The following is a 21,311-nucleotide window of genomic DNA, read 5'->3' as shown; positions in this document are numbered from 1 at the left end:
GTGCGCCTATGTGGTTGGAATGCTTGCTAATTACTCACACCACGGCACCGGCGCAGCTCTCAGCTCATCAAATCGCCCTTTCCCTCAGCTGCTCTGCTTTGGGAGCAGCTGGGTTTTGGCCTTATCATATCGCCACCGGAACTTGTGAATCAATGAAAGTTTTGCATGAAACAGCATTAATCTAATTGAACGCCGCTTAGCGTTCCTCCCAGTTAAGAACTCCTCGCAGGCAAATGAGCGCGCTGAGACGCTTGGCGCGCTTTGATTCGGCCTTACGGAGCTGCAGTTAGAACGCACGCGAGAGCTTGCGTGGACAAGGAACGCACGAAAAATAAAAGAAACGTTTCACTAAAGCAACTATAATGCTTTCGTATTCCCACACGAAAGCAGCCTGGCGAATTTCCTTTGTTTTCTGTTGAACACTATCTTTTTCTGTTACTTCTGAAAGCACTTTTTCCTGAACTGCACGAACAGGTCTTTACCAATACGCTTACATCGGTGAAGTACAGTCTTTCGAAACAAGTCCTTGCCTGGGTAAGTATTTGCTTTTAGTGTTCAAAATGACGGCTTAGTTAGGGGCGAACTGATAGCATTAAGGGCGGCGTGTCGCAGAAATTCAGGCGTCGGCGTCCGGTGTAACGCGTCCAGAATCAACCCTCCTTCCGCGCAAAATTATTCTGGACCACTCATACCCAACCACGCAGGCCCTCTGTGTAGCACAAATAAATTACTGAACTAATTGATTTTCTCAAAGTAAAATATTTCATTAAAATAATAAGGTATGACTTCCACACAACCTATAGTCATGATAGCGTCGGATTGTAGCCATTAGATTTTTTGCTTGCTTAGGGGGTATGAGCCAATGCTGCTGATGATAGTTTTTGTATCATCGGACGCGTTTTCTGTTTTCAAGGACTCCGGGGGTACGAGTCAATAAATGCTTTTGCCTTAATAAAACGCACTGTGTTGCTTGTGTTTCTTCGACGTGGTAAAGCACCCGCTTTATGCGAACCATAACAACGCTTAACACGAGAGTAAGGAGGCAGGTCTCGTTTCATCTGCTTGTTTGTTGCCGGAATATACTCGAGCCGCACTGCAGAGGAAAATGATAGCTTTCAGTTCATCTCGTTGGGTCCGCATAAAAAAATGGCTGTGGCTTAGCTAAGGTTAAGCCCAGGATGCGAAGCATACTAGCCTTTATTTTATCGCGACAGCGTTAAGGAGCTCGTGTCGCAGAAAAGCCGGTGTCGTCGGCTCAGGCGTGCGGCGCCTGCTCATGCGCACATTTCGTTGTCGCGCCGAACGCTGCGTTGCTCGACGCTCACCGCGTCCGATGTGGGGCGCGTAGTCGCTGCGCCGTAGCAAAGCCACCTAGAAACAGTCTCTGTAGCACGCCGCAACCTTCGCTTCTCATTACAACGAGCAGCTCTTTCTCCAGGAGGCATCTCACCTCGTGAGTGTCTAGCAGAGGCAAGCGCAGCTGCTTATATACCACCGCGACGCCGCGAGCGACGGCGCGAGTTGGAGCCCCGTTTCTCCTCTGTCGTGACGTCACGGTGTCACGTGGTCAGCCTTGAAGGCGACGCCGCGAGCGACGGCGCGAGTTGGAGCCCCGTTTCTCCTCTGTCGTGACGTCACGGTGTCACGTGGTATTGAAGGCGACACCGCCGCGCCTGAGGAGCTGGGTTGAGCTCTAGTATTATGCTTCGCATAATACCTTTTCCTGGCCCGAAAACACTAGTGCTAAGCAACCAAAACGGCGCTGCTGAAGGGGCTTAAAACGGTTCTATGACATCTGAACTTTAAGGTAAACAAGGAAAGGGTGGGGGAGGGAGGGAGGGTGGAACTCGCTGAAGGCTTTAGGGACGTTGATTTGTCTCTCAGTGGTTGTGTTTGCGTCGCAGTTCAGTGCGCACCAGTCACCGCTAACGGCTCACCCCTTACCGCCAGGACATCAACGGCTAAAACAAACCTGTTAGTTAGGTAGGGAGCCGTTAGAACCTGTCTCGGTGGAGTGCTTGCCCAGACAAAATGGAGTCTCTCACTTGACCTTTATAAGATAGCACCGTATCGGTGCGCGATCAACTGCACTCAGGTCCTCAGCTCCGGCATTCCCACGCAGCATTCCTGATCTAATCCGAATAATGCTTTTAGCAGTGAAAGACAAAGGACAGCCACACACAAATTGCAGAAGGATATAAAAAAAGAAGGAGAGAGGTGAACATTGAGCGTCAGCCCATAGGGCCGGGTGCGACGGAGAGAGAGTGGGGGAGAGAGAAAGGAGCAAAACACCGGTGGTCCTCACGGGGCGGGCGGGAGCGCGAGACCGGGACGCGGGGCTCCTTGCCGAAGACGAAGGCCAACACTTGAGCACCTTGAGAAAGCGTGCTGTCGAGACGGGCGCGGATCGAAATCCCCCCCACACCGCCCCGCAATCGGATCTCGTCAAGCGGACCGGAAAAGCAAGCACCGGGGAGAGAATCTTCGCCCTTCTTCTTGTACTTCTTCGGCGGCGGCCGCCACTGGGACGACCTCCCGCTCCCTCGGCTTTCCTTCCTTCCAGCGGGTGCCTCGCGAGGGCGCGCGCACGCGAAGATAGTCCCCCGCCGCCGCTGCCGCCCGGCACAGCGCCGGTGCCCTGCCACTAAGGCCGCTGCGCGCATCGATCCCGGTACGGCACGCACGGTTCGTCGCTGCAGCAGAGGCACGTTCCGCTGGGCGACGCGCGCGCGCTCCAGGGGACGCACCACGCGGTTTATACTTCGCGCCCCACGGGCGCTCGCTCTCGCGTTGGTGCTTGCGGGGGCGGCACGTCGTCATCCTCGACTCGGCGCCGGGATCCCCAGCTGGGACAGCGGCGCGAGCAGCTGAGAGACAGACGCGGCAGCCCGTGGCGGAGCAGGCCGTGCGTTCGTCGGACGCGATGGTGAGGCGGACCGCTCGTCTAGGATCGCCCCTGGTGTCCTGCGCGGTGCGCGTTCTGCTGGGTGCAGTGCTGGTGCAAACTAGGATACAGGGGCCGGCCAACAAGGAGCAGCCATACGGTGAGTCGGCTTTGCAATTTGCGTCCTTTCCCCTCTATTGACGGTCTTGCGCAATGAAAACAAACATACTTGCAAAGCATTCGCATCAGCAGATGAGACGGCTAGAGAACGGGAGATAGAGATAAAGCTGTTTGATAAAGAAGAGAGAATCCTCTTGGGTGAATATAACTGCATACGCTCTGTTCAGCATAGTAGAAGGAGCCGGGAATAGAAAGGCGATATCAGTGAGAGATGATATTGTCCATGTCGATATTCTAAGGCTTGTCAATGACTGCTAGGTTGTTGCAAACTATTGCAAAAGGGGTATCGAAATATAACATCGGACAAAAGTTCAGACAAGCAGTCTGTCTTTCTAGTTTGATTTATTTGGTTCTCTTCCTTCGTATTGTATTGTTTCCTTTTCTTGGTACGTGATCAACAAGTTTTGAACGACTCTGCCTTAGACATGCGGATGCGATCGCGTAGCTTCCTGTGGAGACTTCGCCTAATTACCTCAAAATCACATGGGGAAATGTACACCCTACAACAAGTCAAATTTATTAAACTCTAGACACAGGTTATGAAGAATGAGGTTCAAATGATTCCATGGTTTGCCCATAATGAAAATGTGGGCCTAGGTCGCTGAGTCACCTCTGATATGAAAGCACATGCAAGGATGATCGCATGTAGCTAAACGTAGATACGGACATGCAAAATGATTTACATCATTTACATCAGCTATATCATTTACATCATTTACATTTACATTTACATCAGCTATATATATATATATATATATATATATATATATATATATATATATATATATATATATATATATATATATATATATATATATATATATGTTTAAGTATGAGAATCCAGTGTATTGGATCGAAATTCTTTATATGATGTGGAAACATCTAAATAAATAATGCAGGCACTATTTGACAAACACAGGTTTGTCAAAGGTTCCGAGCCAGTGACTGCACGGGTCTAAAGTTATAAAAGTACTAAATGCTTTTCCGAAATGAATTAATTGCCTATTTATATCGGTTTCAAGAAGATGAAGATTTTCTTCAGGCCTTAGTTTGTCACATCTCGCAAGCTTAACAGATGGTGGACGTTACTAGCACAAGAAATTGAAGCCCATATTCAACGAATTAACAGAATTTCACTAATAATTTTCAAATAATTACATTATAGCACACATTGCAATTTACGAATTGTAGCCGGTCAGCTTGCAAGACGGATCCACTTGAAATGAATTTCCAGGATGACACCAGCTTGAGATATTATTTCCTAAAGTGTGGAACCTTTGTGCTTCAATGCATAAAAAAGCATCTTTCTTTAGAAAAGCAAGTGGAACAGCAGTGCATTTTTGCGGCAAGTTTGATGGCGCATATCTCCAAACTGGCGTCATTCTGGAAGCTCATTCCAAGTGGATACACCAGTAAATGTTGCTTCATCCTCATCACCTTGCAAATTGGCCGGCTACAATTTCCGAATATTATTGTGCGGTTTTACGGCTCAAAACCATGACCTATGAGACGCGTTGTAGTGGGGGACTCCGGATTAATTTGGACCACCTGGAGTTCTTTAACGGGCCCCTAAATCTAAGTAAACCGGTGTTTTCGCATTTCGCCAAGTGCAATATGTGCTTTAAGGTAATTAATCCTAAATATAGTTAGTCGCTTTTGACAAAAATTGAATATTGGTTTCGATTTCTGGTGGAAGTAATTCCTGCCTCTCCGAATCATCAGGTACGATGACTACAATTACATTATCTGCAGCAGGCTGTTTTAAAAAAAATCCATAAAAACACATAATCATTGTGCATGTATTGTGTGTGTGTATCATTGTGTATGTGTGTGTGTGTGTGTGTGTGTGTGTGTGTGCGTGCGCGCGTGTGTGTGTGTGTGTGTGCGCGCGCGTGTGTGTGTGTGTGTGTGCGTGTGTGTGCGTGCGTGCGTGCGTGCGCGCGCGCGTACGGATGCATGTAAACGTTCTCACGCCAAGTTGTGTTGCTGGCTATGTGCCGCTGCTTATGCTCCGATCTTGCATGAACTCCATTCACCTTAACTAGGATCACGGCGTGTGGGAAACAAGATATGCGCTACACTTCAATGAACCCGTTAGATGTGAATTTGGGTCGCTGCACATGTGCTACTTAGTATGCGCTGCTCTTCGATGAATCTCTTTAACAGCAACTTGTGTCGCGAAATACCTGCCGCTGGGTATGTGCTCCAAGGTTTGCGCCGCTGTTTAATAAGCCAGTTTTCCACCAACTTCGGTGACTGGGTACGTGCTTGTGTGCGTTTACTGCGTGCGTACATCTCTACAATGAGAAAAAAAGAGAGTTAAGTAAGTTGATTCCACACCACAAATATTCAAGCAATCTTCCCTGTGTACACGTTCATACACACGCCACGCCAGAACTTCGCTTCGGCGGTGCTAAATGGCGCAGCGGGTCCAGAGGGAAGCGTGAGAGAGCATCCGGGCTGCATATGCGCTACGCACGTCAGGTGTTTCGGCGGTTGCAGTACGGTAAGAAGACGGTAAATGAACTTGAATATCTTCTTTTGGGTTGTTGTCGAAGAAAAAGAGAATGCTAATGTCCTCTGGCCTTAGGTCACTCCCTGCTGTAAGTTAGCTAAGCATTACGGTGTTAACTAAACCCGACAACAGAATTAGTAATTTTATACATCATGTGTAATATCGATCAACAGTTCCTATAGTAACAGCGTTTCAATAAGCTTTGTAAAGAATCCTTGGGTAATAAGGATATACCTCGACTAGGAGCCAACGTTCTGACAACAGCATTTGTCTTCGTCACGTTAAAGACAAGTCCTTGATGCAGACAAGTCCTTGATGCAGACAAGTCCTCTTGCCGAAACGCTGTCTCCAGGCAGATACTTCCCTTGTTGGCCCACTCACTGTACATCACTTGAAGATTTTATCCTCCCGTGAAGCCTTGGTGTTGTCAGGGACGCGTTTACCAGCACCACATGGCTGAGGAACGAAGTCACCAAGACTTCAGCTTATAGCTCAAGAAGCTGCAAGTAATCTGTCGTTGTATCAGGAAGCAGACAAAACATTATACCTAAAACATCGGACGCATTGATGTATCTGAGCATATCAGCGCTTTTCTTCATTTTCAATGTTCACAGTACCGAAGAGGAATTTCATGTTCTTAGAAGAAAAAAACTGCAAACTCCTCTCTAGGCTGCATGCTTACGACATGAATCTGCAAAGAATAAAAAAAGAGTAAATATCATGTTTATCAAAAATTCACAGCGAGAGCAACGCAAACTCGGTGGGCGAGGAAGCCGCCAACGATATGTACACATTTTTCATCTTAGTGTTCTTCGTTACCCTGAGTTATAGTGATATTTATTGTTTGTGACTTTACTATTGATTGCGTCGAACTAAAGTAAATGCCTACACTTGGAGTAGTTTTAATCACGCCTATCCATTTATTTTGATAATCTACCGATTTGGCGCAATACATGAATATGGGAATGTGACCACTCAAATCTAGGAGACAATCAATGTAAGTATATATAAAGAAGTGAGCAGCGATTCTCTACGCTATCAGGGTATTGTGCTTGTCCATGTCCCACCACCATGTCCTTTGTGTGCAAGAAATTTGGAAGTCGAGCTGTAAGTGTAATTCATGTATAATGTATTGTTTCGATAGTGTGAGTAATCCAGTAAATAGGCCATGAAGGGGCACAGACATGGTGCGCGTGAGCAGCTTTTCGCATCATGATTTTTTCAATAGATGCATACCCTAAAATTTTGTATTTTATGACGTCGGCCTGCGTAATCAAGGACCATGAGAAGGCAGAGGTACTGAAGTTAAGATGTGTGTACAGTAATAAGGATAATGTTTTGTAAGCAATATGACTGATGGCTTGAGCTTACGCATAAGTTCGAAGGGAGTTCAATTGTAGTTTCCCTTTCCCGCTGACAATTTCTTGTGCAAACCAATTTCAACGGTATGTTCATTTGACATGAATACTCAATTATTAAATACTCATTTGTTTACAGTATGATCTTTCTCAAAATCTTCGTTTCAGTTCTGTATTTTTATCCCGTTTATTCGTTTATCGCATTTAAGTCAAACTATCAACCGACCGACCGAACAAACGAATAATTAAAATAAGTAATCCAAATAAATCTTCAAAATAAAAAATTAAATAAATATTGAAAACAAATAATTAAAATAAATAAATAAACCACGACGGACGAATCAGTGAACGAACGAACGAACGAACGAACGAACGAACGAACGAACGAACGAACGAACGAACGAACGAACGAACGAGTGAACGAGCGAACGAACGAACGAACGATTGATATCACATGAACATTAATATCGCACATTGGTATATTGATATCACATAAAACCCAACGAACGAACGAACGAACGAACGAGCGAACGAACGAGCGAGCGAGCGAGCGAGCGAGCGAGCGAACGAACGAACGAACGAACGAACGAACGAACGAACGAACGAACGAACGAACGAACGAACGAACGAACGAACGAACGAACGAACGAACGAACGAACGAACGAACGAACGAACGAACGAACGAACGAGCGAGCGAGCGAGCGAGCGAGCGAACGAACGAACGAACGAACGAACGAACGAACGAACGAACGAACGAACGAACGAACGAACGAACGAACGAACGAACGAACGAACGAACGAACGAACGAACGAACGAACGAACGAACGAACGAACGAACGAACGAACGAACGAACGAACGAACGAACGAACGAACGAACGAACGAACGAACGAACGAACGAACGAACGAACGAACGAACGAACGAACGAACGAACGAACGAACGAACGAACGAACGAACGAACGAACGAACGAACGAACGAACGAACGAACGAACGAACGAACGAACGAACGAACGAACGAACGAACGAACGAACGAACGAACGAACGAACGAACGAACGAACGAACGAACGAACGAACGAACGAACGAACGAACGAACGAACGAACGAACGAACGAACGAACGAACGAACGAACGAACGAACGAACGAACGAACGAACGAACGAACGAACGAACGAACGAACGAACGAACGAACGAACGAACGAACGAACGAACGAACGAACGAACGAACGAACGAACGAACGAACGAACGAACGAACGAACGAACGAACGAACGAACGAACGAACGAACGAACGAACGAACGAACGAACGAACGAACGAACGAACGAACGAACGAACGAACGAACGAACGAACGAACGAACGAACGAACGAACGAACGAACGAACGAACGAACGAACGAACGAACGAACGAACGAACGAACGAACGAACGAACGAACGAACGAACAGTGTTAGTTCCCGCAGGACAATTGTGTTGATGCAGTGAGGGCCGTAAGATGTTTGAAATGTCGTAACTCCTAATTTCCTTCACATAGAACGGTTATTTGAGCAATATACAGTATGTCCGAGCTATCATGTTTCGTGTTTTTAAAAAAGACGAGCCTTTGTTCGCGCAGATAACCCACTGCATATTGTTCACAGTTGAGTAAAGAAGCCACCAGTAAGTTTTTTGCTAGCGCCATTCAATAAATAATTGAAATTATCCATCTTGGTAATTATTGTTCTTAATGACGGGCTGTAAACGAAGAATCTTTAGAAAATTGAAAGAAACTTAAAGCTGGCATGTTTTAAGTCAGGTACTTTTTGTCCATTAATTTTTTTCCGTCTGATATACTAAGCCCGCGAAAAATGAAGTATATCGCATGGCTAACCACCCGGCCGGATCAAAAAGCGGTGCCCTCAATCACGCTGCACGGTAGTTAGTGAGCGCCGTATTTCGACGACGCATCCACCGCCAGTTATCGGCACTTTCACCTTATCAGGACTAAAGCGCCGCGCTGTCCCAGGCGTGGTGCGCCAGACAAAGGGTCAGCTCTGCCACTAACTGCTATGGAGCGTGTTTAATAAGGAATTTCGTTCGTCCTCATAGCTGAATTCATATTGCGAATGGTACGCATACATCGATATCACATAAAACCCAATTTGATTGGCACAACAGTGGCGTTACCATGCAGCCTAAAATAGGCACGCCGTAGCGTGGCGGCACCACGTTGAGAATGTGCCGAGTGAGTGAGTGAGTGAAAAACATTATTAGCTCTAGATTCGCTGGTCTTCTGCGGTCTTCAGATGGAATCGTCCATCTTCCAGCACAACGGTCGGTTGCCCTTAGTCCAGGGCTCCGCTGGATGCTGCTGCCAGTTGTGCTCGCCGAATCAGACCTTCTTGGTCGACCTGGCGATCGCTGGAGAGCACTCCCTCCCATTGCTCCGCACTCGGGTTTGGTATAACGGGTACCACGTCTATCTGCTGGCATGCCCACGTTATGTGGTACAGCGTGGGTGTTTCGTGGCACCAGGGGCATTTGTCATTGTATTGTGTGGGATAAATTTTGTTGAGTACGTTTAGGTTCGGGTACGAGCCCGTTTGTAGCTGCCTCCACCGAAAATACTTTCGCGCGATGCCTACGTAGCAAGCGCCACAGCGTTTCATACAACATTTACTGCAGGGAACTTTGGTACGTACTGCAATGGCTCAGCTGTACCAGGGGAACTACTGCTATATATTACATGGACGTCTTAATTATATTCATGCTGGTGGCTTCACACAATCTTGTAGAATTACTTTTACGCTTTATCTTTCTAAATTCTCAACCCCTCATTGTTTTCTAAACGCAGTAGGACAATTAGTTAGCATCTGTCCCCATACATGACACTTTTAAATTATGGCATCTGTACGCACCATTTCTCTGAAAACACTAAATTTGCAACGTAGCAAAGCCTCTTGAAGCCGAAAGGACAAATTCTTAGGCAAATCTACGAACTGCCTATTACTCTCACGCTGATGAGCCACCATACTTGAAACTCCCGTAGAGTCTAGCGCCAAATATTCCAATGCCAGTTTTTGCAGAAAACTATAAAAGGTGGGGCCTTTGTCACGGGCTGTGAGTGCCTCACTTGCGCTGCTTGCACATGCTACCGTTGTAACAATGTTCAATTTGAAGCACTTATACTCAAGCTCCGCTTCACAGTGCAAACAAAGTGCCTCTCGCCGTTCTGCCCACTACCAGATGCCAGTGTACACCAGGCTGGGCCTGTCGCCTGGTTGCATTAGTCGGTAAGCTGCTGCGGGTATCTTAAAAAGAGATGCTTCTAGAGACTTCAAATTCCACAAATATGTCGCTTCTATAGGAGAAACTTGGGCCAGTTAGCGCGTATTACAGAAGTGGGACAAATTTAACTACCGCTAAAAATACGTAAGGCAAGAACGAAACAGTGCGCAACCCCTCTGTTTTCTGGGCTTCTCTCACTCAATCTATGTTGTTATTTAGCGCTAGTTATGTATGTCTCAGTTCTAGCCGCTTTCAGCATGACCGAAGCAATGTTGAGATCGACACTAGGGGCGAAGTACTGCAGTTACGTGCAGTTTAATTTCTAGTGGAAGGCCCTTCAAGACAGAACCGAATGCTAACATGTTTCCATTGCCTTAGAGACACCAATCAGATAACCGAGTGCAAGATCTTCGCAGATGAAGTACTTCTCCACGTAGTACATACTGGAGTCTCAGGCGGCGAGACAAGACGGGGTGTAGGCCTTTCCCACTAATTAATGGCACTGACCTCCCAGGCAAATCTTAACGCTCGAGCAACCAGGATTTCATTAGCAAATTACCAAGAACGCAAGTATGGTCCCCGTGTTCTGAGCAACGCCGTCTATCAAATGTGGAAGCGCTGTGAGTTTCGGCCCGCTTAGAGATCGCGATATTTAAGCTAATTCACTTAACATTTTCACTGATTGCACTGTACGCGAGCTCTTAAGTGTCCAGCGCGCAAAGAAATCGCAACTTTACTGCGAACAGAGTGGCACCACTTTAAGTGGTATGGATATTCAGACGTTTTAAATGCGATTGCTTTAAAGCAGCAGTGTCTTAATATGATTAATATGCTGCTGTATAGCTATGTAAATACAAACGAAGAGGTTGCACTTCAATGACGGAACAGCGCCCTCAACTGGACGAACTTGATATGATAAAAACTGGATCAAATTTAAAGGTTCGGAAATACCTTCAATTTCGACATTTAACTTCTTGCTTGCTTGATTTTAGCATGCATGTGTTTCCACTGGCGTCGAAAGTAATTCCACGCTTTCATAATACGAAGGCAAAACGATACACGAAGAGTTAAACTGAGGCACTTACGTGTCAGAACCATGAGAATGGTTAATTTCCTGCAAAAAATTGCTTTAAGAAAAACGACTGCTTGCAACTTTCACCCATGTAATGCAAGGACGCTGCACAGTTTTCTCAGTGGCGCCAGTACAGGACGTCTATGTGTCAATTTTGAGTACATAATAAAGAGACAGCTTGAAAAATACCCAGAATTATTCGACTGTATATCAGGAGAAGCAATTCTACTGATACACCTCTCACCAGAAGCACAACTCAGATTTCTTTCTTTTTTTTATTTCTAAGGGTCTATTCACAATCTACAACAACTTTTGATCTACCCGAGAAAAAAACAAAGTACAGTGCAAACCCATGCACGTTTGTCCAAATGTAAGCTTCGCAGTTGATGAAACAGTCGTCCTGGTCTGGCGGGCCAACCCCGGACCCACACCTTTCCGTGGTGGTCCCTCTACAACCTGAGCTAACGAGGAGGCTTGTAAACGGCAGGGTGAGGGCAAAGTAATCGACAACTCGAAGTGTAGCGATAGTGAATACGGCAAAGTAGTTCTGTGGAAGCCTGCAAGGTGAAGGAAGGTGATGAAAAGGGAAAAGCAGGCGGTGATATCCTCAACGGTATACGAGAAAGATGACGGCTTGGGCTAGTTGGTTTTCCATGAGGCTGCGTGATGCAGCGCGAAGCGGCACAAAGGAAACATGAAAAACGAGGACAAGCGTTTACTGAGAACTCAAGTTTTATTGTCTGATAGAGGGTTTTATAAAGAATAAGCAGAAGAAAAGACCGACATAAATAACAAAGATGCCATTACAGCTCATTGGTCGCGCTGGCGTTGTCTAAGAAGGCCAACTTCCTTCTTGTGAAGGCCAGGGATTCATTGGCATCCTTCACGTGCCATGCTAGCTGATTTAACAATGATGCGCATGCGATCATTCATATGCGTCAATATTACTTTTGTTTTCTCGAAGAACGGGGTACATCCGCATGCGTGGCAATACAGGGCTAAAAAACCTTCAATATAAAACCCTGCACCAGAAAATAAAATTTCAGTCGGATGCAAGCGCTTGTCCTCATTTTCCTGTGTCCCTTTTCCCGCTTCGCGCTGCATCACACAGCGGTTATTGGGAAACGTGTTCGAAATAAGCGTCGATAGCTTGTTGACCCACCTTTGTGAAATACCCTGTCACTCCAAAAAAGCATGTTCGACACCGGAACTCTTACCTGTCCTACGACAAGCGATAATGCTCCATCTTCTCATGTCGCCGATACAGCGTGCTCTGTAGTGTGTCAGGCTACGGTTGAGTTGCATGATGCACTATACCTCCCCTATTTTTTCTTACTGCTTTTTCCCCTTTCCTTTCTTTTCCCATATCGCTTAGTCGCTGGAGTTTATTTGTGATGTTCGGCATAGCGGAACCCTCGGTGGCCTATTTTTCCACGGCAGCATCATTTATTATAAAACAAACTATCTATCTTTGCTGTCCTATATACAGGATGTTTCAGCGAACGCTTTCAAAAATTCTGAAAGGTTGCCTGCGGCGGATAGCACAATTCTAGTTGATGAGGTGATCTACTCGAAGCGGTGGACACTACTTGGACAAAAAAAAATGAAATCCATGATGGAGTAAATCACAAAAAAATTACTAATTAACTTTCTAACGAACCACCTTCTGACTCATATTGCAATTTACAAATTCTAGCCGTGGAGATCGCAGGGCGGATCCACTTGGAACGAATTCTCAATATGACATCAGTTTCGAATTATTGATTCCCGAACTATGCGAAGAAATGCAGTGGCATTCTAGTTACTTTTGTGCTTGAATGTGTAAAACAATGTTTTGTTAAGAAAGTAACTGGGACGCCAATGCATTTCTCCACAAAGTACGGGAATTAATATCTCGAAACTGGCATCGTCCTGAGAATTCGTGTTAAGTGGATCCGCCTTGCGAACTCCACAGCTAGAATTTGTAAATTGCAATATGGGCCACGAGGTAATTAGTTAAAATCGTAATTAGTGATTTTCTATCAACTAGTGCATTATGCCTTTCCATATTTTGTGCAAGTAATGTCCGCCTCTTCGAGCAGACCAGCTCATGAACCAAATTGGTGCTACGAGCCTCAGGCAACCGTCAAAAATTTTTGAAAGTGCTCGCTCCAACACGCGTTATATACATATATATTAAGGTGAAGATGTTTAGACTTCTAGGCGTCCTTGGTATAACTATAAATTTATCTAGCGACAGTTCTTATTAGCCTTTGTAACTTCACAGCATGTACAGCAAGTTGCAGTGTTGACAGAAAATCAATAAAGTTAACCTTGATTGATAGTGGCTCGCCTAACAGGGACTGCCTTCCAATCTTCGCCATTACACCCCCCCCCCCCCCTCTCCCGCTCTTAAAGGAAAGAAAAATCAATCAATAAACCAGCATGCCATTGTAACGAGTGACGCATGGTGTGTAATGAAAAAAAGGCATATACTAATAAAAAAATCATGGACTCACACGTGGTCCTTTGCTATAGGTACTTCTTGCTGAGGAATCTGTTGTATTGGGAAACATTCTTCTTGTTTCCACTGATGTAGCAAAGTGTGAGAGGATCGGGAACAAGTGTTTGCAAAGATAATTTTCAAGCGTTTAGAAAGATGTTGGCCGGCTGCTAGGACACAAGCTGTTCAACGTGAATAGTGTTTAAATGATAGTAAAGGCTATCTCTACAACGTTTGTACCTGTGCTTATCATGAAGTTCAAGGAAAATCTACATATATTTTCTCTCCCAGTCTGTTACTGCTCTTCGGCGTCAAAATGGCGGAAATGGAAATAGTCTTGAGCATTCAGTTTCTTCTACACGGCAATTGCACCACGTCATTTTGTTTTCGTCTCTCTAATTTTTCTTGCCTTCACACACCCCTTGCAGCCGTTTCAGATTTCACTCTGCCGAAGGATTGGACACCTGAAACCTGATTTCCTGAAGATTCCGTAATCTTACCCCGAATGCTACCTTAGGAGCAGACCGAGACATGTTTCGTAGCCTCGCCCTTCTTTGATCAGCACTCAGAGCTTCTACGTTCGATGTACGAACTCAATTTCTCTTTTCCCAGCATCCTGGCCACGCATGTTGATATAGGCTCCCAAGGAGACACTTGCATTGCTTATCAAAGGCAGTTCCTGAATCTTGAGTCAGGTAGTGAACACCACATATTATTTACAAAAGAAAAGCAGGTGATCGGAGCTATCGTGAGCTCTTTTATTAAGGCAAAAGCATTATATGCACTATTACGCGAAAATCTGTCTGCGTGACCAACAGATGGTATCAAAAATGAGCGACGCTGCAAATAATAAAAATAGATCAAAATATGCTCGGATTCACGAACCATTTCTCAAGCGGGCTCTTACAAAGAGAGTAAATAATGGGTTCGAAAAAAAAAGAAGATGAATAAATTTCGGTCTGAGCGGGAATCGAGCCCGGCCCTCTGGGGTGTCAGACAAGCACGCTTCCCCGACGCCACGACATCTCCGAAGTTCTGGTTCTAAAGGTGTGCACAGTCCGTGTGTCATTATACACGTCACGTTTATGAATCTTTCCCGGCCAAGCAAGCGCTTTGAGACACTTGGCGCGTTTTGATTTTGACTTACCTAGGCGTAGTTAGAACACTGGAGAGAGTTTGCGCGTACAAGGAATTCGCGAAAAAAAAAAGACTTTTCAGCATTCAGAAAAGGGACTACAACGCTTTCGCATTCCCACGCGTAAGCAGTCTTAAGTGTCCCTGCCCGAATTCTTTTTCCTGGCTTTCGGAGAATTTCTAGACATCTTCCCGAATAGGAACAAAGAAATGAAACACAGTGCGGTAGATGAGAATATATATTAAAGGGGGTTGTCTCAGCGATATGAGGACTTGTTTATGCAGAAACATGTTCCTCCCGAAAAACTGCGTCGTGCGGAGCAGAACGAGAAATTGTCAGCAGGCTCTGCATTACGCTCTCACTCTTAATCGCACAAGCAGACGAAAAAGGTTTGTAAAATCAGAGTTAGAGCCCCGTGCTAAGGAATAAAAGTTCGCCTTGATGCACGGCGAGCTGTCGTCCGTAACGCAGGGAGCGCTAGGTTTCTCTTGCGCCATCGCGTACGCCGCGGTAAAGCGACCGCCCGGAAGCGAAACAAGTCGGCGGCTCCGCCCCGGCGCGAGCGTCCCGTGTAAGTGAAATGGAGCAAGGGCCCGTGATTACTGGGTACCGCGAAAGGCGCCGTGCGCGCACGGCTACTGCCCACGCCAGCCACCAGCGCGGCCCGCTGTCCGGCCGCTGCAGAGCAAAGGCGGCCGAAGAGCGAGCCAGCTTCGCCGCGTTGCTCCAGCGGGCTCATTTGCAGAAAGCGTCTCGTCGCTGTAAAACTCCGCTCTCGCGTACAAACCCTCGCTCTTCGCCGCCCGTTTCGTACATCTTTGTCGCGCCGGCGCGATTCCAAACGACTATAGGGATGGGGGAGACGGAAGGCCGCCAGCACGGCAGCGGGGAAAGGAGATAGCTTTCCAACTTTCCTCCCGCCTCGTTTCTTTCCTTCTTTTTTTCGGAATGAAAAACTTTCTCCAAAAGAGCGCCACATCGATTTCGAGCAGCAGTCGCCACCGCGGTTGCCGTCTGCGCTGCCGTCGTTGGCGGCAAAGAGTTGGCACTGTCCAAAAGTGGCTGCGCGCGCGGCCCGCGAGATCGTGCTCGCGGAAAAGAGGCCCCGACGCGACGCACTCGTGGGAGATAGCTGCTCACGTTGCGGCACGCAGGCTGTCTCCAGTGTCGCGGCCCACTGCAATTAGGAGCGCTCTGGAGAGGAGGGTGAAGGCCGTGGACTCCGGTCGGATGCGTCTCTTCGGCCGCGGGCGATCATATGTCTTGGACCGTGAGACCAGCGGTTCCCCTGTCTGTTTGTTTTGCGCCGCCTTCTTTTTTTCTGGCGTCGCTTTTAAGAACTTTTAGCTTCGAACCTCTCTGCTGGCCATTTGTTGAGCAGAACGCCCGCATCAGCGAAAGTTTTGCTCGTGTTTTTCTCTTGTTTTGTCCGGTCGGCTTGGCCGGAAAATCGACGCTTTAGCTGCCTAATGCGAGCGGAATAACGGATGAACGCAAGTTTTGTTGAAACAACTGCTTGGACCCGTCGCTCCCGCCCATCTCTTCCTCACCCGAGTCCGGTGTTAATGCGCTCACTAAGCGATTCTGTCTGCTTCGTTCTTTCTGCGAGGCCTTCCACTGCTGTTGCTGGTACTTAAGCAGAAATAATTTAATTTCTTTGCTTTTCGAATGTTCTATGCAAAGAAGGACACTTATATATTCTTTTCTGTTCCTTTGTCAATTAGGTTGTGACACCGTTCTTTCGTAGAAAATTAAATTGACATGCGCTTCGCTGGGGAAAGAGGCATACACGCATATATCCAGAAAAAGAAGTAAACAAATATCAAAGGCCGAACCTCTCCGGTATTAAGAAATGCCAATATTTTCCTACAGCAACATCGGAATACTATCCTTTTGCTAAGGTGAAGCTTTAAAGTGACAATCGAGATCGTAAAAACTTCTGTAAAGTTCACAATTTTTCTAATCTATACACATTTCCTTTTCAGTATTGCTTCTATAAAAATGCATTCGGTGGTATAAATTGGATTGGTAGGATGTGTTAATGGTTGCAATGCATTGCGACTGCTTGGAGTGATAATGTATGAATGACTTTATTTAGGTCCTTGTAGACCAGTCTGGGACTGATCCAGGCCGCTCTCACGTGGTGGTGAACAATATTTTATTTTTCTTCTGCGTTTTCTGAGGGTGGCCTCATTTAGATGGCCGGTGATGTAATTGGGTGGCCTGATGTAGATGTAGAGTAGATGGCCGGACGACGACGCGATAACGACGTTAACTTGATGGTGACGACTATTGTCGACGTAAGGGGCAGGACAAAGAGACAGACAGCAAACCCAGTCTTGAACTTTTAACTGTAGTCACCGAACGGGCCGTTATGAAGATGCTACGTTGCATCGTGTTGATACAGGACGACGCGTGTACTAAGCTGTGGCCTGGCTGTCGGTCGTTCAAAAAATAATTAGGGAAAAGATGAGGGCGGGGAAGCTATAGGGAGGTATTAAGAAGCTCTTTTGTCAACTTTAACAAGCCTTTTTCATCGACTCGGCCTTTGCTCAGTACAGTACAGGGTAGACAAGATCCGAACAAATGCCATGCTGAAATTGAGCTCTCTTCTTTGAGGTCGCTTCCAGAACATACACGGCAGTAGTGGTGCTATCGTTAAGGCAATTTGTCTCCTACGACGGAGTTCACTTTCCGACAGCTTCGAACATGCGACTAAGCCGCATGAAAAGCGTTCGCCTGTATTCACAGGAAGCGGCTAATGATACGCCTGTCCCAGTAATCTATATATTCTCCTCTGCTCATTAGGAATGCAGTTCAACCTCCAGATGTGGAAGCGTTGATTGCAAACTGCGTAGTTTTAGCTGCTGTGTTATTTTCCCGAGCGTAGCTTTCGGCGCTGATAATGCGAGAGCTTATAGCTATACATGAAATGAACTCCACATTTAAAAGTGGGAAGTGGTACTAGCTGCGCATTTGTCTCGAAGATTAATTATTCTTATGCCTGAAACTAACCGCAAGAGGCTTTCAGTGGTAGACCAGGAGAAGGGAACTAAGAAACTCAACTAAGTGCGATATGTCCTTACAACTGTCAGAAAAGAAACAGACACATGGGACAACCCCTTCAGCTCATCAGCAGCATATAACATAGAAGACGTAAAGAATGAGGGAGCAGAGGAATGCGCGGATTTGTACTTAAATTACAGGGCTTCATTTTTGATGTCATTTAGATCACCAGTTCTAACATGTGTGTGCCTGCATGCTGATTTGAGTGACAAAAACAGGGGGAAATCATATGGGCTCAATGCAATTAGTATTCTTTAGGAACTTTATATACTTTATGGTATGTTTGTATCTAAACTCGTCACGCCACGATTCAGGCCCCCGGGGTATGCGCGACTGTGTCTGTGTCCGAATAAACAACAACTTGGACCACAAATTATGTGGCTCTAAGTATGTGCTACTGGGTATGTGACCATTCTCGGTCGATCACCCTGAATGGGCATGTGCCACTCTCTTAGAAATAATTTAATATTTCTTTTGTGCTGGAAGGAATCGAACCCACACTGGTTCCTGAAGCACAGTAGCCCGATGCTTCAACGCGAGGGCTGCGAGGCAGCGATTCTTAGTTTTCGCACGAACTGGCGTTCCATGCATTTTGGAGGGCGCGAACGGACTTCGCGGACACGTCGTTAGATGGCGCAACTTGTCGAGATGAAAGCCGGAGAGAGGAGCCCGGCTGTAGCCCACAACTTAACAAGACGCGTTTCTTTGGTAGCAATACGGTGTGTCGCTACACTGCTTCAGTGCTAATTACAATGACGTGGACATTCATCTTCAGATAGGGTTTGTCGGAATTTCTAAGGCGAAGCTTTCTTGCCGAGTTATAGGCACTATTTCGTACGTATCTGGCCTCTAACGCGGCACGGTACGGAAGCATGCGTCGAGAAGATGCACAGAACACCCTTTCTCGCAGTCAAGCCAGTGCGTTGAGACTCTTGGCCTGTTTTAGAGTGATGGCTCTACTACTCCCGGTACAAACCCAGAAAACGCTTGGTTCCGTAAACCTGACCTTCAAGTTCAACCAAGGTGAAACTGGGACTTAGCCTGCCACTACCAGCGGCTACGCACGCCGCGTGGTCGCCCTTTTTTTGAAAGCGATCTGCGTTGTGTATAAGATGCGTCGAGTGCTGGTAGCTTGGTATGCGCTGTGCTTTGGACGCTTTGTTCGCGTTGAAGTGAGACGCAGTATGAAGGTCAATTCGCTCGCTGCTGCGGCCGCACCGAGCAGCGTCTGCGTGCTGTCTTGTGGTGTAATGTAGATGTGGGAGTTGCTGAGCAGCGTCTGTGTCCTTTCCCAATGCGAGCGAAACCGTGCTGGCATTCGACAAACTTGGTTTAATCGCGTTGAATGTCGGTAGTCTTTTTTTGATACTGACTTGCGCTAGAAGGAACCGGCGCATCAGAAACACTACGAGTGCGACACGGCAATAGGGATAACCACTGAAAATTTCAACAAATAATATATGTATGTGCTGCATGTTTATATGTTTATATAACATCCAACCTTTCTTTAATTCACTGAAAATAAAATGATTTCTTCGTAAAATATGCTATTATTTGATACTAGTTTTTATACCTAAAAAAACCCACTTCCTATCCAAACACACATGGTTCATAAGCCAATCGCCCCAAGAATGCTTCGCTTTAGTAGATGTCAACTGGAGTTGAATCTGCTTGTTATTTATTCATTACCACGTGTAGTGACAAGCAGTAAACCCGGAGAAAACATAGGGAAAGTTAATTGTTTTTGATTGATCTGTAGAAATAATAATTTAAAGTGAAATGAAAGTATACGGCAAGGTGACTTGGTGCAAGTGATAACCCAGCCTGTATAGTCCGCTTTACGCATGCGATGTTTTACCAGTTACCGCTTATTCCTCTGCCCACTTTCTTGGACATTTGCGTATGCGGACAAGGTTAGCCCTGGTAGTGTGAGAGAGCCCCGCTCATGGCTAAGGCGGCGAACATGGAACACCCTCTTACCTGCAGCTATCAAGTATTATCAGCTTAGGAGGAGGCAACTGGCCAAGAAACGCTCGTATACCGTTGCATACCTCGCATATAGCCTAAATTTCTTGTTTAATTTTTGTGTGCTAATTCTCTTAGGAGTTCAAAGATTTCATTGTAAGCAGCGAGTTGGGTTTGATTGCTGTACTGAAAAATGACTATGACGGCTCCCGTCACCTGACTACGCATATTGCACCTGGTAGTTCTGACATCGTCAAGCGCGCAGCCAGTAGATGTTTTGACGCCACTGTTTTATCTTCTGGAACTATTGTTTCATGCTGACTGGTATATATATGCGGTTAAGTAAGCCACACTTTAGGATTCATATTACCACAAAGGACTACCTTCACCTTCATTATAGCCTTGCTGAAGGAATTTAATTGCTACTGCTAATAACACGGACCCTTTATGGGAGTTACGGGACGTTTTCGAAGGCACGCCACTTCTAAGAGTCTCTGAGATTCCACGAGAGAAATCATCGCATATTGCTACGTGATACTAGAAGACAATGATCTTGACTTTCGTATCTAAATGAACGCTCCCATAAGGGGCCACTGCTAACCTGATGGCGGTGACGTACTTTGTTGGATGTTGGCTGGCTTCCATGTTGGGGAATGCTTGCTACCCTTGTACATACGCCCTGTAAATAATTTCGCCACTGTGCTTTCACCTAACATTTATTTGGTGGAAGTGCTGGGTACTACTTCTGAAGACGGAGCTTCGCAGCACACGACACATCGAATCTAGCGCCATGCCTCCACGTGATGGCACGTCACCGCCAGCTACGCCTGTGACCCCAACCAAGTTTATTGCCCTCGCACAGCCCCGCAATCCCGGGACGCTTTCCCTGGCGAACAGCGTAGGCGTAGATGGGTGGCTCAGCATGTACGAGTGAGGCAGCAAACACAATGGCTAGGATCCGACCAAAATGCTGGCAAACGTCATATTTTACCTGTGCAGCACCCCTCGCTTCTTATCTGGGACCCACGAGGACAATCTCTACAGCTGGCACGCGTTCAAGCAGCAGTTCCGCGACCTTTTCGGCAACCCGTTTAGTTGACAGCTTGCCGCCAATAAACAAACTGATGGTACTTACTTGCCCATCAACTGAGCCTTACTTGTCGTACATACAGGACATGCTGACCTTGTGTCTACAATCTGACAGCTAGATCTCCGAGGCTGACAAGATCTCCCACATTTTGAAAGGTATTGTGGATGGCGGGTTCAATCTACTTGTCTTCACCAACGTGACCACCGCTAACAGTGTGATTAAAGAGTACCCTCGTGTAGAACAACTGAAATGCTGGCGCATCTCGCCTCAGATCAAGCGTCTGATTAATAACACT

The 21,311-nt window shown here is 46.3% G+C and overlaps 1 protein-coding gene across 7 annotated transcripts in view; it reads left to right on the top strand.

The window, feature by feature from the left end:
* LOC135898354 (neural cell adhesion molecule 2-like) overlaps positions 1 to 21,311 on the top strand; it is a 542,388-nt gene that overhangs the window by 339,449 nt on the left and 181,628 nt on the right. For 2 of the 7 annotated variants that reach the window (XM_070537574.1, XM_065427234.2), the window contains exon 1: positions 2,767 to 3,044. The exons of the other annotated variants lie outside the window; for them this stretch is intronic. In XM_070537574.1, the coding sequence (XP_070393675.1) occupies positions 2,924 to 3,044 (121 nt within the window). In that variant the 5' untranslated portion in view covers positions 2,767 to 2,923. Of the gene's footprint in view, positions 1 to 2,766; positions 3,045 to 21,311 lie in introns of those variants that run through there. 7 annotated transcript variants of the gene reach the window in all.

This window comes from Dermacentor albipictus, chromosome 4, assembly GCF_038994185.2.
Source record: "Dermacentor albipictus isolate Rhodes 1998 colony chromosome 4, USDA_Dalb.pri_finalv2, whole genome shotgun sequence".
In the NCBI taxonomy this organism is placed as follows: domain Eukaryota; kingdom Metazoa; phylum Arthropoda; class Arachnida; order Ixodida; family Ixodidae; genus Dermacentor; species Dermacentor albipictus.
This window is presented reverse-complemented; position numbering and strand designations above follow the sequence as displayed.